The sequence below is a fragment of the Chiloscyllium plagiosum genome, chromosome 5 (genome assembly GCF_004010195.1).
Source record: "Chiloscyllium plagiosum isolate BGI_BamShark_2017 chromosome 5, ASM401019v2, whole genome shotgun sequence".
NCBI lineage: Eukaryota > Metazoa > Chordata > Chondrichthyes > Orectolobiformes > Hemiscylliidae > Chiloscyllium > Chiloscyllium plagiosum.
This window is the reverse complement of record NC_057714.1, coordinates 82,883,301-82,901,963: the sequence shown is the minus strand read 5'-3', so window position 1 is coordinate 82,901,963 and position 18,663 is coordinate 82,883,301. Positions and strand designations below refer to the sequence as shown.

The window sequence follows — 18,663 nt, the reverse complement described above, 5'->3', positions numbered from 1 at the left end:
TAATGTAAGATCTAAATTCAATTATTGCATCTTAAAAATAAACCCTTGCCTTCAGACCAGCTTTACAGGCCATTTGAGCAAACACATTGACTGTACCTGCTCCCACGCAAAGATGTGTTGATTGAAGTAGAACTGAATCTGTTCATTGGCAATGTTAATGCATAACTGTTCAAAGGAATTTCTCTTAAAGTTCTCAAAGCCAAAAATATCAAGAATTCCAATGTTGGCTCCTTTGTCTGTACTATCAACATCATCACTAGAAGGCAACATCAAACAAATTAGGTTTTAATTAATTTTTTCTGACATATGAATTCATTTAACACTTCACTTGAGAAAGAAGACCAAGACACTGGATTTATCCTTGTGGCTGTATGAAACAGTAGGGCGACTGTGGTAAAACACACTCAGAGGCCCAGACACTACCATTGTTCAGCTGCGCAGAAAGGGGCAGATAGCCAGTGGATGGGATCAGAGGAACAGACAGAGGTCTGCTGAACCAGGTAAGGAATTCAAAAGGGCCTGTTGGCAAGGAAGGAACATGCAGAGGAAGTTGCAATTTTCCTTGTGTGATCGAAAGGTGCACTCTGACCTTCTTTGTTTAGGTTTGTGTTAATTAAAATATGACTATGTATTCATTGATATAATGGACCTGAGTTATATATGGAATATATTATATACCTATATATACACACACATATTACATGTACAAATATGGGGTCTCATCTGCTTTTAATAGGCACCTTTACTGCACGGAAGCATGACAATGTTGGCCAGCCGGAATAATAAATAAGTGTGGAATTGTTCAGCAAGAATGAGCACTTTTTAAGGGCACTTCACCCACTCTCAGTGGACAAGATTAACTAAAATTCCCTTGATAATTTTATTTACCATTTCTGATTTCTTGTCCTTCTCTGTCCTTTTCACCTAATAGATCTCAGAAGCCAGGAGTCCATTTGGTATAGATTTTGCTGTAATAATATGCATCTTGACTTTCTACTTACTTGACTTCCTTTTTACATGGCAGCTTATCTGTATTCAGTGCTGTCTGTAAGGACATGGCTGCAGGTTCACAATTCATCACCCAGGGAGTCCAGGCATATGGCACAATGAGGCCATTGAAAAAGCATTGTGTTACAGGCTATTTTCCAAAGGGTTTTTTTTCTTATTAAAGTTATCAGGAAAATGCTATAAGCTGAAGACTAGTGTCAATATCATCAGACAGGTTAATGAATGCCTCATCCACAATAATCAAAAAACACTCAGAGTTTCTTTAATTTTTGCTCCATCAAACCAGCAATCTGAGATATTTTGCTCATATTCAAATTAATGCTTTTCATTTAGTTATATTTATGTCTTCTTTAAATACTGAATAACTCTGAATTTGGCCTATGTTTTAAAATATTTTATTGACGTACACAGACATTCTGCAAGAGAGAGTATGATGCTAACTGTTCTACATTGTAATCCACGTGTAATAAATTAAGACTTTAGAAAGCTAGAATAATTTGAGACAGATATTTTAATTAAATAAATAGGAATTATAAAGCCAACTATTGCATACCACTATGTTCATTATTTCCCAATATGAAATGTGGGTCTATTTTCAATATACTTTGTATTACAACCATTTGAGATCAATGCTGCAGTTGGTTTACGGATTTGTTTGTCACCTGTAACACTTGTACCATGCAGTTTATGTTCTTAGTATAAATACCTTAATTGATTGTATATCAAGTGTATACAATTTTAGTCTACCAATATGGGACTTATAATTCAATACTTGCCCTGACAAGAAGATTTTGCAAATAGCAAAGAAGGCTGATATGAATATTTTCTCTTCCCTTGATTGAAAGATAGTTTAACCTAAACATGCAAGCATGAAGGACATGCCTCAGAAATGAATAAGTCTAGGTAGCTTCCTAAAAAGTAGTGTTATTACTCATCAATTCACCACTTATGGCAAGTCAGTTTAACAGAGCAAAAATGACTGATGATGTTATTACCTCAGAAATGTCTCAGGTTTTAGTAAGGTATTGATGCGGTTGACTATCCAGCTGAACAGGCGACCATATAAAGCCTTGGCTGTCGCATCTCTGACATCAGTTGCTTTCTCTACTGTATTGGGTCGTACAATTGTTTCTCCTCGAGTGACTACACAGTGAGAGGTGAGAGCCTCCTGCAGCTCATCAGTTTGGATATAGAGCAATGAAGAGGCTGGAAATTAGTAAAATACATTGGAAAATTAAAGAGAAGAAAGCACACAGCAAGAAAAAAAAGGTAATGAAAACCAACCTCAAATATTTAGCTTTGTCCTGAATAGATTTGATCAAGGCAACGTTTGAGAAGATGAGAGTGATTTCACACAGAGGTAAATCTGACATTGTGTAAAAATGTAAAACACTCTATAACGGATGAGCAATCCACGTTACACCTCTTCCAATTTCATTTCCATTTAAGATTCTGTTCCCCACTTCCAAAATACACCTCAATCCCAACAAAACTATCTTCTATCATTCCTCCCATCTCACCCACTCTGACCCCTTTACACTTCCATGAATCCTTCCAGTTTTAATTTGGTCCCAAGGAAGTCCTTTTAAAAGGTTTTCTATGATTCAGCTGTTCGAAGAACATATAAAAAAATGTGAACCAGCTGGCCCACGGCCTATACTTTACAAAGCAGTGATGCTCTACTCATCCTGATTCTTAACACTTTTATCCCATCAGCATCCGTGGAATCTTCTGAGAGAAGTGAAAAGGAAGATAAAATATTCAAGGCCAACAAGAGAAAGGAAAAGCTCCTCTTCAACCATTTAGATAATCAAATCAGAAAAAAAGTCCAGCTTTAGTTTCAAAGTGTGCACTAAATCAGCACACACAGCATGAGCCAGTAACAGGTGTTACTGTCTCAAGGGCTTCCTAGATCAGGCCATTGTTTAAAATGCCACTTTGATGCTAATGTACCTCGTTCATGTTCAGAAGAAGTTAAAACCGCAGCCTTTTGGAAACAAGGTGGGATTTTGGTCGGTGCATGTCCCTGATGATTTTAATAGTTTGCTCAATTGGTTTGAGCCAGGAATACAGGAACTGCACCTTGTATGGTTTACTTTATATAGAATTGTCCTTGTAATGTAATCTAATTGGGGATTTGCTCTGCATTTGTTACATAGCAATGTTCAAGAATCTTAACAGCTTTAGGTACTGTAATACTAAGATCTTACACTTCTCAACTAACCTTAGCTGCATTTTTTTGAGTTGTCAGTGAATTCATTCTCATTAGATTACTGTTTTTTTCTTCCATTATTGACACTGCAGTCTCTGTACTGAATGTTTTCTCCCAGTTTGTTTTTATTTTGTCAGTGGAGGATTTGATGGAGGAATCAGCCCATTTAACTGAGGCATCAATACCAATTTTAAAAATTTATAGATGTGAAGGATATCTCTGCTCACGTACTGAGTGATAATCTAAAGTTAATTACGGGAACAAAGTCAACCATACGCTACATATTTTTAATTGGAGTTGTGATGTGAAACCCAAAATGCAAAAGAAAATTGCTGTAACTTTATTTTAATAATGTCAATAATTTTCAAATTTTTCAAATTTCATCCCACAAATTGAATAAATTAAAAATAAAACTCCTGGCCTGATTCCATTCACTGACAGACAGTACCTGTCTCCCTTCAGCACCAAAATTAGAGAGCAACTGGACAGCTAAAGCAAGATCAGCTTATGCAAAGGGAATCTAAAGGTCATTAATTCACTGTAAATGTTTGTCAGGAGCAGTGGGGTCAATTAGGAATGAAAATGGATATCCATCGTTGTATCAGAAAGCATGGCTAAGGTATTAAATGAATACTTAGCATCAATTCACCAAGAAAGAGAATTGTACCAAAGCTACAGGAAATGAGGAGTTTGACAAGATAAAATAGACAAAAATGGATGGTATGAGCTTCCCTCCAATGAGGCATTTTGTCTGTTTGCCGCATGCTTATATTAGCTGTTATAACATAAGGAACTGGATATAGATATCATGGTACTGAAGAATCTAACAGGCTATGATTACAGCTAACTATTATGTACAAACACTACATTCTTTGGACAAATAAATATTTGGCCAATATTAAGCTGTTACGTTTGTAAAAGAGGGTCATGTTTTCAGTAGTGTGTCATGCTTTAAAGGATTTGAGGTAAGATGAGTGTTAGACTTTTACACTCTTGAGTTATATGCTGTGATACATTAATATTATTACAAGCATGCTTCTTAAAGATATAATTCCATCCCGACTCTGAGACATAATATAATACTCCCCTTTACCAAGGTAAAAAAAAATCCTAAAACGGATATACAAGGCTCTACTTAGGCACATATTGTCGATTTGCCCAAGGAATGGGCAGAGAAAAGCAGAGAAAACAGAGTTTACAGGTATAACATTTCATAGCTCAATTAAATACTTTGGAGAACTCATTCTGATCTGGTGATCATACACCTATCTGGAGATGTATGTATTCCTCAATGTTAAGTCAATTTTAATAATAGAATCCTGGGCCTTATAAATTGAGACAAATGCTACAAAATCCATGAATTTATATTTAACATAAATAAAATGTTAGTTCACCCCAACTGAAGTATTATACCTAATTCTGGGAAACACACTTCAGAAAGACCCTTTAGAGGATACTGACATGATTTACTAGTATTTACTTGAATAAAGATTTTCCAGAGATAAAGAAAAAGAAGTGCGGGGGGTGGGGGGGGATGTTTTAAAGCCAAGAAAAACTAACAGTACCCAACAAAGAGGACAAAGAACCACTGAGGCATACAGCACAGAAACAGGCCCTTTGACCCCAACTCGTTCATGCCGACTATGTTTCCTAAACTGAACTAGTCCTATTTGCCTGCATTTGTCCCATATCCTTCCAAATGTCTCCTATCCATGTATCTGTCCAAATTTCTTTGAAATATTGTAATCGTTCCTCCTCGACTACTTCCTCTGGCAGTTCATTCCATATGCACACCATCCTCTGTGTGAAAATGTTATTTCTCAGGTTCCTTTTAAATCTTTTCCCTCTCACTTTAAACCAATGCCCTCTAGTTTTGAGTTCCTTTACCTTGATGAAAAGACCTTGGCTTTCCTTGGCAAAATAATTTATCTATGTCCCTTATGATTTTATAAACTTCTATAAGGTCACCCCTGAGCCTCCTACACTCCAGAGAAAATAGTTTCAGTCTATCCTGCCTCTTCATGTAACTCAAACCTTCCAGTTTCAATAACATTCTTGAAAATCTTTGTTGCACCCTTTCCAGTTTAATACCATCTTTAGCAGGGTAAACAGAATCGTACGCAGTACTCCAAATGTGGCCTTACATTGTTTGGACTGTTGTCCAATTGTGGTTTGTGGTCTATATCTCAAAGCTGCCAGTGTACTCAGAAGGCTGGTGGTTCAGCAGCTTGGTAGTCTCAGCAGCCCCAACAGAAAGGGTGGCACAGCTGAGACAGCAGGATGAATGATGAAGGCATCATGCAAAAAAATCTCTTGAAGCCCAGGTAAATTTATTTCTTTAACTTTGCAGGAACCTAACAGGCAGACACCAGTGATCAAGATGGGGGAGGGAACGATGAGTCCTTCCTGTGGGATGGCCACCTTGCATACAGGGAATGCAGTTGCCCATGGAGGAACCCTCCATGAGACATGGAGTGAGAGATAGAGACCACCTCCCCTCTGCCAGAAACCATTGGAAGATTTCCAAGGTGTAGTTGGTGGTCTGACAGCTAGGAAATGCCAATGAAGGCAGAAGATGGTCTTTCCATAAGTCTTAAATTAGCACTGTAACTGCACTGTAGGATAAAGCATTCAGGAAGAAATAATAAGAGCTCTGCTAAAAAAAAGTGCACTGAAATAATGCTGGGTGATTTTAATACACATATAGATTGGATAAATCAGGTTAGCAAAAGTAGCCTAGAAGATAAGGTCAAGAAGTGTTTTTTTGTAATAACCTCCCAAAGCAGCATGTTTGAGATTCAACCAGACAGCAGATTATCCTAAAATTGATAACATGCACTGAGACAGGATTAGTCAAAAATCTCATAAGAAAGGAGTCTCTGGTAGCAGTGATTGATGACTGAGTCTAAAGCTAAAAAAAAATGATGAATTAGATAAAGACAATTGTAAAGAAATGAGATTAACAGGTAGGACAGTAGAGATGTGGGACTGACATTTAAGGAGATGTTTCATAGCACTGAGCAAAGATACATTCCAGCAAGAAAGAAAGAAAAACTAGGATCTATTTTTAAGGAAATTATAGCAGGGCACTTTATACAATCAGACATTGTGAACATAGTTTTGTGAAAGAATGTTGTGTTTGTCTAACTCATTAAATTACTTTAAGAAAATAGCCAGCAGAATGGATAACAAGGAAATCTGTAAATATGTTATACTTCCAAAATCAGGAGCATAGATTAAAGTAATTGGTAGAAGGATTAGAAGAGAGTTGTAGAATAATTGCCTTCACCCAGATAATCGTAGGGGTCAGAAAACCACTGATTGAAAAGCTGACAGATGCAAAAATCCCCTTTCTATTTATGATAGCGTACTTGAGATCCTGTAACCACAATATAAAAGCACAGTATCACTAGGATGTTACTTGGTATGAAGGTTATACAAATATGCAAGTATGAGACAGCGCAGAGAGAAGTACACCATATTCAGTGATTTGGGGGTCTAGAAAGAAGGGTCATTCTTGCGAGCCTTCCATGCCATAAGATGATAATGGTCCATCAAAGTTAATCATCGCCTGTGTGGCTCAGAATCCCCAACATGGGCCTGCACTCTCTGCTGGTTTTGTCGCAGAGGAAAGCTACAAGCTCAGAAGGTGCCCAACTTTAGGTTTTTGTTTTGTCTGTGTACTCTTCTCAGCCTTCTAATCAACTGAGCTTTATCTTCTGCTTGTTGTTTCCAGTGCTGTTCAGCCAGCCTCCAGGGTCACTGAAATCAGTTACTGTCTCCCAGTTGGTAGTATCAATGTCTGGCATTTTCACATCTCACTTGCAAGTGACCTGGTAGCTACAGTCTGGACTCCCAGGAGGTTCTAACTCAATGGGTAGTTTATAGGAAATCCATTTGATGAACATAGAGTCATAGAAATCTACAGCACAGAAACAGATCCTTCGGTCCAACTCATCCATATTCAACAGATATCCTAAACTTACCTAGTCCCATTTTCCAGCACTTGGCCCATATCCCTCTAAATCCTTCCTGTTCATGTACCCATCCAGATGCCTTTTAAATGTTGTAATTGTACCAGCCTCCTCCACTTCATCTGGCAGCTCATTCCATGCATGCACCACCCTCTACATGAAAATGTTGCCCCGGGTCCCTTTTAAATCTTTTCCCTCCCATCCTAAACCTATGTTCTTTAATTATGGAATCCCTGACCCCAGGGAAAAGATTTTGTCTATTTACCTAATCCATGCCCCCTCATGATTTTGTAAACCTCTGTAAGGTCACCCCTCAGCCTCTGACGCTCCAGGGAAAACAGCCCAAACCTATTCAGCATCTCCCTGTAGTTCAAATCCTCCAACCCTGGCAACATTCTTGTAAATCTTTTCTGAATCCTTTCAAGTTTCACAACATCCTTCCAATAGGAAGGAAACCAGAATTGCACACAATATTCCAAAGTAGCCTAACCAAAGTCCTTTACAGCTGCAATATGACCTCTCAACTTCTATAGTCAATGCTCTGTCCAATAAAAGAAAGCATACCAAACACCTTCTTCACTTTCCTATCTACCTGCGACTCCACTTTCAGGGAGCTATGAACCTGCATTCCAAGGTCTCTTTGTTCAGCAACACTTCCCAGGACCTTCCCATTAAGTGTACAAATCCTGCCCTGATTTGCCTTTCCAAAATGCAGCACCTCACATTTATCAAAATTAATCTCCATCTACCACTCCTCAGCCCATTGGCCAATCTGTTCAAGAGTCCTTTGTGCTCTGAGGTAACCTTTTTCGCTGTCCATTACGCATCCATGCTTAGCAAAGTATGTATATTGATCATCATGCTACAGAGCCTCTGAGTTGGTCACCTTGTTTTGCTAAGAGATGCTGCAACTATGTCCCTGAGACAGTGAATCAGGAAGCTGTTTAGCATTTCTCCTGCTTAGCACATGATTTGCAGGTCCCACCACTTCAGTGGTGTGCGCTAAGGACAAAGTCTTGGTAGAATCACAGTTTGGTGTTCTCAGTCATAAGGTCACAAACATAGGAACAGAATTAGGCCATTTGGCTCTGCTGTATGATCAAGGCTAGTATGTTTCTCAAACTCCATTTTCTCCATAACCCTTGACACCATTACCAATCAAGAACCTATCTATTTCTGTCTTAAGTACACTCAATTAGAGTCAAAAGAACTACAGATGCTAGAATCCAAGGTAGACAAGCAGGTGGCTGGAAGAACACAGCAAGCCAGGCAGCATTTAGGAGGTGGAGAAGTAAATGTTTCGGGTGTAAATGCACTCAATGACATGACCTCTACAGCACTCTACAGCAATGAGTTCCATAGATTCGCCACCCTCTGACTGAAGAAATTCCATCTCATCTCAGTTCTTTCATATTCTTCACTCAGCTTGGACATAACATCTACAGTTTTTGTGATGTGTGTGTTGATTGCAGCATCAAGTGGCAGATCACTGAGGTGAGTGTGGAGTGTAGCTACCAACAACTCCAGCATCACAGTTACAGCGATGATAGCTGACAGTATAGTGACATCCTGGACAATAACATTAGTCTTCCTGATAGTGATGGCCAAACCAAGCACTAGTTGCACAATTGTCTTAAAGCTCAGGTGAGAAAAGCTGAACAGATTTTCATAATTTCCGATTAGTAAGTAGATATACCCTATAGATGATCTGAAAGCAGATGGCAGCAGCAAAAAGAAGAATAAGCCAAAAAATGGCAGTGCGAGAACATAATACAACAACGGATCTCAAAGGATTCCATGTTGCCCCATCTTAGCTAACCCTAGCTGTCATGTTGTCATGGAAAGAGGAGATCTCAGCTTCGGCAGGCCAACAATTTTCTCCAACTGTTTAAATAAAATACCTTTGCATATATTACCAAATGTGTTGGTGAGATTGATTTGATAAAATGAATATATACAAATCAGTGTTCTGATTTGGTGGCATGGTTTGTTCTGAAAGAAAGTGTTAATTATACAAAGTTCTTGACAGCATCAAAGCTCAAGTAGTATCTGATCAATTCTATTTGATGTTTACCGGGTCATGATGTCAAAGGCTGGAGAGCCGTACATCCTTGTCTGCAGCCACTCTTGCATTGAAATCTCCCAGTAGCGAATTATCTTCAGATTTTTTTTAGATTAGATTACATTACAGTGCGGAAACAATGATGTCAAAGGCTGGAGAGCCGTACATCCTTGTCTGCAGCCACTCTTGCATTGAAATCTCCCAGTAGCGAATTATCTTCAGATTTTTTTTTAGATTAGATTACATTACAGTGCGGAAACAGGCCCTTCGGCCCAAAAGGTCCACACCGCCCCGCCGAAGCGCAACCCACCCATACCCCTACATTAACCCCTTACCTAACACTACGGACAATTTAGCATGGCCAATTCACCTAACCTGCACATCTTTGGACTGTGGGAGGAAACCGGAGCACCCGGAGGAAACCCATGCAGACACGGGGAGAATGTGCAAACTCCACACAGTCATTGCCTGAGGCGGGAATTGAACCCGGGTTTCTGGCACTGTGAGGCAGCAGTGCTAACCACTGTGCCACCGTGCCGCCCACAATTTAGGGATTTTGTTGAAAGTAATGTCAAACTCCTCAAAGAATTGATTTTTTTTTGCCAATGACTAGGAGCATAGTATTGTAGCAAAGAAACTTATGAAGTTAACTGGCCCTGACTGAGTTGAGAGAAGGATAGAAAGAACAAGTTCTGAACTATTTGCCTGGTTACATCTTCAAAAGTAGAGATTTGCTCACAGCAGAAAGACACTGTGGTCAGGTATTTCCTCTAAACTATTTCCTTGGCAGTTGAACATGCATTGTAGCCACTGAAACAAGATTAATTCTGTAAGAAAATTAAGAGAGGGAGGAGATTTTTGAGGCTGTAGGAAATCTGGAATCCCAGAGGAAAACAGAATATCCAGAAAAATAGCACAAATGGTCAAAACATGACATACATTGTTTCTATGCAAGCTCACCTCTCCTTTACTAAACTGTATAGGAAAACCATGAGAACTCTTCTGAAACTCAGGGCCATAAACGAGTCACAGGAACACTCAAATTCGTTATAGAAAGACAAGCATTGAAAATTATGTGAAATGAGAAAATACTAAGATGAACTCATTAGGACTACATTTCTAAAATGGAATCTGATTGGCAAAGTATTGCATTTTAATTGTTCTCCTGATATTATTAATGTGAAATCAGGAGGGCCATAGTCAGGTACACTGACGCTTGCACCCACCTCTCTGTTCACAGTCCCCACTCAGTGAGTGACTCTTGCTGTAATCACATGGTATAAGACCATAAGACCATAAGACATAGGAGTGGAAGTAAGGCCATTCGGCCCATCGAGTCCACTCCGCCATTCAATCATGGCTGATGCGCATTTCAGCTCCACTTACCAGCGTTCTCGCTGTAGCCCTTAATTCCTCTAGACAACAAGAATCTATCAATCTCGGCCTTGAAGACAGTTAGCGTCCCGGCTTCCACTGCACTCCGTGGCAATGAATTCCACAGGCCCACCACTCTCTGGCTGAAGAAATGTCTCCGCATTTCTGTTCTGAAATGACCCCCTCTAATTCTAAGGCTGTGTCCCATGGTATGTCCACATAGACTCTTACAAACTTTTATAGATGCATCATAAAAAACATCCCATCTGGATGCATCACAGTGTGGTATGGCAACTGCTGTTCCCAACATTACAGAGTCGAGTTCCCCAGTCTCCCATCCATTGACTTCATCTATACTTCCCGCTGTCTTAGGAAAGCAAGCAACATAATCAAACCCCTCCCGCCCTTGCTATATACTCTTCCACCCTCTTCCATTAGGCAGAGGATATAAAAGTTTGAATACACATGTGAACAGATTCAAGAACACCTTCTTTCCCACTGTTAACAGATTTTCAAATGGACTTCTCAAATGTTGATCCCTCTTTACACCTTCTCAGCAGCTGTAATATTTGTCCTGCTCTCTGTTCTGTTTCTCTGATGCACTTGTGTAGTATGATATGTTTGTAAAGCACATAAGACAACACTTTCCACAGCAAGGAATCAAATCAACCAGATGATGCTCCACATTGGGATGATACACTTATCAATTTATTCTGCAGTTACAAGAATAACCTTTTTTACATAATGTATGTGGGAACTACAACAGATATACAAATTTTTACTCATAACTTACCATTTTCAAGCATTTCAAGATTGACAATGTTACTTTTGTCAGTCTGGTGTTCCGTCACAACTGAGGTGAACTCAATGTTGCCGATATTCAATATGGCTGCCAGAATGCTGTATATGTTCCCCAGTTCCTGTAGAAAGGTGTTCATTTACGAATTTAAATATTAACTGAAAGTATCATTATGCATATGAGATTATGTATTTCACTACAAATACTGGTAAGAAAGGTGCAATGGAAATAAAAACTAGGGAATGGTAAACAAGCTGGCAACATTCTGTTCACTATTGTGTGTTTAATTTTTCAAAATGCCTTCGATAAGTTATCAAATAACAGACTTGTGACCAAGTTTCTAAAGTGTGGAGTCAGGGGACAAATCACAGAATGGATAAAGATATGATTACAAAATGGGAAACAGTGAGTTGTGGTTACATTCCAATATAATGAGTACAATAATTTTCAACTTTAATTTTTTTAAACTGTTTTATTCTCCCTCTGGGAGGTAATTACTTAAGCAGGTAAAGATTAGAAAGTGGTGTTCCACAAGATTAATGCTCAAACTGCTGTCCTTCACCATTTATATAAGTAATTTGGACTGAAGAATCGGAATAGAAATTCTAAAAATTTAGCCATCCAATTGGGGATGTAATGACTGCAAAGAAACACTGAGACAAAATACAAAGAGGCACAAATAAACCTGCTGAATTGGTAAGCAGTTATCAAATAAACCAATAAATATTGAATGCGGGGAGTTGTATTTTGGTAGGAAGAATAAGGAGGCCACATATGGTTTGGATTTCAGGGATGGACCTGGAAGATGGCTAGAAGTGGATGCAATTAATAAAAGCCCACCCCTCAGTGTAAGATGGAGCAGTAGGTAGACAGGCTCAGAGTGGAACCTCTCCCATCAGTGGGAGGAAGTCCCACTGGGGCCAGCCAACCTCATGAGCCAGTAGCTCTTGTACCCTTGTATCAGTGCCAGAACATGCTCAGGCACGCGGCTGGGACTACTAGCATGACTTATACAGAATTTTAATGCCAGAGTTCAGTCCTGATCTTTAGGATATGGAGGAATTGGTCAGTCTGCTCATATTATTCCAAATTCATTCTGACCAGAGCCTTATATTACCTCAGCAGTACATCTCTGTTCTTATTTTCTAGCCCTCTTGAAATGAATACTGACATTGCATTTGCCTCCCTAACTGCCAACTGAAACTGCATGTTAACCTTAAGAGAATCCTGAATGAAGACTCTCAAGTCCCTTTGTGCTTCCAAATTTCTGAAGCCTTTCTCCATGTAGAGAACAGTCTAAGTCTCTATTCTTCCTATCAAAGTGCATAACTTCACACATTCCCTACTGTATTCCATTTGTCACTTTTTGCCCACTCTCCTTGATGTTCCAGGTGCAGGTCAGAGCGTGGGGAAGTTGGTCAGGAACTGCCAAGACTTGAGTCACAAAGGCATCAATACATTTTAGACATAGGGAAGGTGTTGCTATTTGAAGGTGAAACCAGAACTATTTCTACCTGAATTCTTTATAATGGTTTGACTTTCTAAAATCCAAGTTGATACTTCATGAGCAATTTAACTGTATCTACATCCCATCCATGGTAGTTCAATAAAAAGGATACCACCAGCTTCTGAAGGTAACTAGTGGTAATGAAAAATACCATTCTGGCTAGTGAGGACCACACGATCAGAGTTTATAATAAAATAACTTATAATTAAAACAAAAGTGACTGATACAAATTTTCTACAACGGTGACAGAATGTCAAGTGAGAGAAAAAAAGATGTTCAAAGTCTGTCACAGTTAGAAGAGACACCTGTTATGTACAGAGACTTAAAATGCATTATAAGGTTAGAATATAATTAAGAATGAAGAAGGGCAATCAGTTCATCTTAATACATCAATCCAGCTCGGCATCTGTTTATATTTCAAATGATTCTAGTGCATTGGTTCTATTCTGTTTTCCCAGAGTTCATGCTATTTGTTCATCAGTATCTTATTAAATAAGACAATAAATAAGCCAGTTCAAAGGATTCAATGCTAATGCTTGAATGTTTCCAAAGAAAATGATGCAGGTCTACCTCCAGGGTGAAACCAATGACTTTGAAACACTGCTCGAGGGCTTCAAACTGGACCTTGTAGAAATAATTAGTTACAATTTCTTCCATCATTGTAATTTTCTCATCCTGAAGATACCTAAAAGATTTTGTAACAGGTTAATGATCAAATCTGATACTAAATTAAGCAATGCAACACACAGATGGGAATGTCAAGTTTGTCAAAGTGCATGTATCATTATTATTACAGTGCAAAATGGCTCTGGTCTCTCAATATGTGTAGTAAATACTTCTCAATTATTTTTAATTTCGTGCCAAAAATTTCTTCATGAGTCAAGAACTGAAAAGTTAAAATAAAGCCTTTTTTAAAATGTTTCCCTTATTAGAACTATGGTATTAACAAAATTCAGAATGAAGTTCTCATTGTAGGTCAAACTCCAGCAGTGCAATAAAGACCATGTCAGCCTGAACTCAGTGTTATACCCTCTACATAAGCCAAATTACCTTGGTGGTTGACCTTTGGACAACTTATAATGAGCCAGCTTGTTCTTCTGCGCTAGGCCAGCATAGATATAATAGAAAATATGGAAGTTTTTCTCTCCCCTGCAAAAAAGTGGAAACAAGTAATAATGTAGAAATTGACCCATCATTTAAATTCACAATGCCTCTTATTGTTTTGACACTCTCAATGGATGTGACCTGTCATATTGAAAGTTGCTCTAAAACAGTAACAAAGATTTGTTTCTTTACTTACGGAGCCTGGTGGATGACTCTTGACTTCTCTAGCAGGTACTCTGAGATCTGAGCCCCCATGACTGTCCCACCACTGGTAAACCTCATTTCCAAATACTTGCCAAACCTGCTGGAGTTGTTGTTGATCACTGTGCAGGCATTTCCAAATGCTTCGAGTAAGTTGTTTACCTGGAGAATCTTCTCCTGCAGCATCCTGTTGTTGGTCTGTAAGAGAAAGATTCGCTGGAACGTTTCCTGAGGAGTAAACTTGAAAGAGAACCTGGAAACCTTAGTTTTCATGACTTGTTTTATTTGTGACTTTCAACTCGCGCTGCTCACCATTCCCCCACTCCAGCCCCTCAATTGGGTTGGTCCAAACATGAGCTTTCCAGCAGTTGTTGTTAATGCTGATCCATTGTTAAGAGAAACAATTCTGTTGGTGCAATAAGTATTCTTTCTTATTACTCCTCCTAGGTATGAAGTGGAGTACTATACTATAATTATTTATGTACTTTCGGAGCATCGCTCCTTCATCAGGTGATAGTGGAGGGCTCAATCCTAACACACAGAATTTATAGCAAAAATTTACAGTGTGATGTAACTGAAATTATGCATTGAAAAATTGATTGTTAAGTCTTTCAACTGGTTAAATACCATGATAGTTTCACTTCTTTCATGTGTAAATCACAAAACCTTTTTTTAAAAGTTGCATTCTCAGGTTAGCTGTTAACAATGGGTGATAGCTAGACAATATGGTATTCAAAAGCTCCGAAAGCTAGTGTGCTTCCAATTAAACCTGTTGGACTATAACCTGGTGTTGTGTGATTTTTAACTTTGTACACCCCAGTCCAGCGCTGGCATCTCCAAATCATATATTCATGTAAACATTGATCTCATCTTAAAACAATCCCTAAGGTAATAGATCAAAAAAGTAGCTTCTAGTGTATTATAAGTTACCATATTTCCAGTAGTTTCTATTTGTCAACTAAAGCAGGAAGAATGAAGAGCACTGTTGATGTTTTGAGGTAAAGCTTAGAGTCTCAAGTCTTGCTGTTGTGAATGGTGACACAGTGCAATACCCCTGCATCAAGGCATAGGTCATGGGCTGGGAGCTGTCAGTGTGACATTTTCCAATTGTGGCCCTGCATTTTCCTTTCTTTCTCCTGGCCCCTGAGCACCGTTGAAAGTACAGGCCCAACTGCCACTGCTGCTTTCTCTCCCAGGGTGTGGGAGATCAGAGATAGCCCTTAATAATCCGACCACACCTGCGGAAGAAGCGGAGCTCCAAAAGCTTGCAATTTCAAATAAGCCTGTTGGACTATAACCTAATGTCATTTGATTTTTGACCTAGCAATATAGAGGGAGACAATGAATAGCTGATGTGGTGGCGATTCCCCTAATCGCCTTGCAGATTCATTTGGGAACCATGTTAGATGTGCTGTGTGCATGTGTTTTAGTTAAAAGTAAGCTCCTCAAAAACATTACCTGCATAAAAGTCAACTTCCTTAACAATTTGCTTCAAAGATGGGTCTCAAAAATTCAATTTTTACTTGAGTATTTCTGAAGGGTGTCCAGCTCACTTTAAAAGCAGCATGGTAAAGGAATTCAAATAACAGCGGGAATCACTGTTACTCTCATTAAACATGAAGTTGGATGCATACCCTAATGTGGAAAAGAAAAGAATCAGTGTGTTTCAAAAAGGTGGACTTGGTTTTAAAAAAAGGCATTGAGACTTAGTGATGACTGGGTGCATTCCATGCAATCAAACTGAAGTATGAAGAGGGTTCCAAGTTGAATTTGTTGATCTTAGCCAAATCAACTATTGAGTGTATTTAGAGGGAGGTGGGGGGCTCTCAGCCTTAATTGCCAAGTAATGATCTTTTCTTTAACTTACGAATAGTAGCACGTGGGCAGGTTTGACTTTGGTTGCACTGCCCTCTGCAATATAATATCCCTTACTCTTTCACTGTCAGGGTTCATGCTGTAGCAGTGCCACTTAGGTATAGTGCCAGAGGGTTACCAGCTTCTGTCTAGTGCATTCCCACAAACCTCAGCTAGCTTCAGAAGAGAATAATGTAACAGGGAAGAAGGCTGTAAAAGCAGAGGGTCAGAATCCAATTTTGTAGACATTTGGCTCTTGCAGAAAATGTAATGTCATTTTGTGGACCAAAAGGGTAATTTACTTCATAGTTTAAGCCAGTAATGCGCATCACAAGCTCTGTGATAACACTGTAATGATGTTCAACTCTGTTTATCAGGATTTGTCACTGCTCTCTGGCAAAATATGGTAGATCGATGGGAGAAACCACCCCCAATTCCCCACCTCACTACCACAACATCCCATTGGTGTGTTGATGCATTGCTACTGTTTTGTTTGGAATCATCAGTATGCTTAAATCGTGAATCCTGTACAATTGGAATAAAGAAAATACATTCTAGTTCTGCACTTGAGTGGGCACTGTGCATTAATCTAGAATTCTGAGTAAAGGAATCAATGAGAAAATATTCTGTGCTCGGAGCATTCATAAATTTATCTTGATTGATTGATCTAGAAAACATAACGATAAAAATTATAGCATATAAAATGAATTAAAATGCAGATGAGGATTTGAGTTGAAGCAGGTAACCTTAAGTTAAGTCACTGGGCAGGAAAACCATTGTTTGAATATTACTTTTGCACTTGCTCTACGTTACATTGAATTGTTTTGCACTCAATTCCACCAGTTTTTTGATGAGTGCATTACATTAAAATTTCTCCCAGATGTATTAGTTTAACAATATACAATACCTTTCCAAGGACAGTGAGCTGCTCAACCAAGAAGTGGGTACTTTCAGTCTTCCCAGCGCCACTTTCTCCACTGATGACAATGCACTGACATAGTTAAGGAAGACACATTAGTCATCACATCCTTCTACTGAGATCACAAACAGCATGAAGAGATTAAAAATGTGAAATGGTGTAGAATGACTTTCATAGAAATATGAAATAATTAAGCTCAGAAGATGACTATTTAGCCTATCATCTGTTTCATATCATCCAACAATTTTTAATTTGTGTCTTGTACATCTAGGTCTGCCACTAAAATATATTCGGAAGAGCAGGGGATATAACATTGATCCCTTAAAATCTTTACAATAAAACTTCTCGAAATTTGAGAAACAACTGTTCAGTACCACTCTTTATTTTCTGTTGCTCAGCCAATGTTGTACCTAGGTTGCTATTGTCCCTTTGAGCTCTAACTATATTTACAAATTTGGTGTATAACATATTATCAAATTTCTTTTGGAAGTCCATCCATTGTCCTCATCAACTCTGTTACCCCATCAAAGAGCTCAAGCAAGTTAGTTAAAATCTACTCAAAACCCGCTTAGTTAAACCTAAACAAATTTGTGCTGGTTTTGCTTAGTCAATCTGCATTTGCCCAGGTGAGTATTCATTTTATCCTAATTTATCATTTTTCAAAGCATCCCTAACTCTAAGATATTTGTTGAGGAATCACAGGTACCTGATCTGAGTTGTAAGTGACCATAGCCTGGTAGGCAATGTCAGCCACAGCAAAGATGTGGGGTGGATTGGCAGCACGCTTCGCGGCAATGTACTGTCGGGAATGCTGTTAACAATAAAGTACAACTGAGCATTAACATATACTCATTGTTTACCTGTTGATACTAGGAACGGAATGATCTCTTCAGTATGCAGATGATGAGATAACTATTTGTCTATCAGTGAAGGTACTGAAGTAAATGTGCTAACAGTCAAACCGATGCCAATATCTTTAGCAAATATAGAAAATCCACAGCAAAGAAAGACACTATTCAGCTCACAAGGCGAAGTATTTCCTTCCATCTTTCTTTATTTAACCATATCTGCATACCCTTCTATTTATTTAGTCATGTGTTAGCTTCCCCTTAAATACAGAATGTCATGTATCAATGCTATGTTGTTTCTGAAGACAGCATTCGTTTCTTCATTCCCATTATTAGGAAATACAAATCCATTCTTCATTATTAACCAGGAAGACAGAAACATTGTTTTATCCTCCCATTACCATTAGGTTTCCAGTCAACTTAGACACCACATTAACTAGCTAATCAGAAAATATGAGCACATATGAGCTGATTTCAAACTCAACACTCAAGAAGTACATCGTGGGAGGTGGGAGAGCGGCATGGTTCGGTTAAGATAACTGGTGCTCGGGATGTTGTTTGATTCCCTCTCCTGTCCTATGCTGCTAATCCTTGTCAACCTCCCCATCCCCTGAGCACTAACTTTGGACCCCTGGCATCTGCAGGCTCAAGTACTGCCCTTGAGTCCTGAACTCTGTCAATAATTTGGGGTTTCATTTGGTAATGGACGAGTCAAATGGAGCCCAGGAATTGAGATTGCCCAGGTGTCTTGCTGAGGGACCCACTGTGTGTTATTCCCTGCCCAGTCTGATGGCTCAATCA

The 18,663-nt window shown here is 38.9% G+C and overlaps 2 protein-coding genes across 2 annotated transcripts in view; both read right to left on the bottom strand.

Annotated features, from left to right (window-relative positions):
• Positions 1-14,202, bottom strand: part of LOC122550047 (myosin-IIIa-like) — a 200,125-nt gene extending 185,923 nt beyond the window's left edge. The window contains exons 1-5 of the mRNA XM_043690480.1: positions 13,987-14,202; positions 13,507-13,621; positions 11,424-11,550; positions 2,004-2,214; positions 97-256 (exon numbers count right to left, since the gene is read on the bottom strand). Coding sequence (XP_043546415.1) covers positions 97-256; positions 2,004-2,214; positions 11,424-11,550; positions 13,507-13,621; positions 13,987-14,132 — 759 coding nt within the window. The 5' untranslated portion in view covers positions 14,133-14,202. The remainder of the gene's footprint in view (positions 1-96; positions 257-2,003; positions 2,215-11,423; positions 11,551-13,506; positions 13,622-13,986) is intronic.
• Positions 14,144-18,663, bottom strand: part of LOC122550048 (myosin-IIIa-like) — a 284,716-nt gene continuing 280,196 nt past the window's right edge. The window contains exons 13-15 of the mRNA XM_043690481.1: positions 17,721-17,825; positions 17,003-17,086; positions 14,144-14,439 (exon numbers count right to left, since the gene is read on the bottom strand). Of these exons, the coding sequence (XP_043546416.1) occupies positions 14,233-14,439; positions 17,003-17,086; positions 17,721-17,825 (396 nt within the window). The 3' untranslated portion in view covers positions 14,144-14,232. The remainder of the gene's footprint in view (positions 14,440-17,002; positions 17,087-17,720; positions 17,826-18,663) is intronic.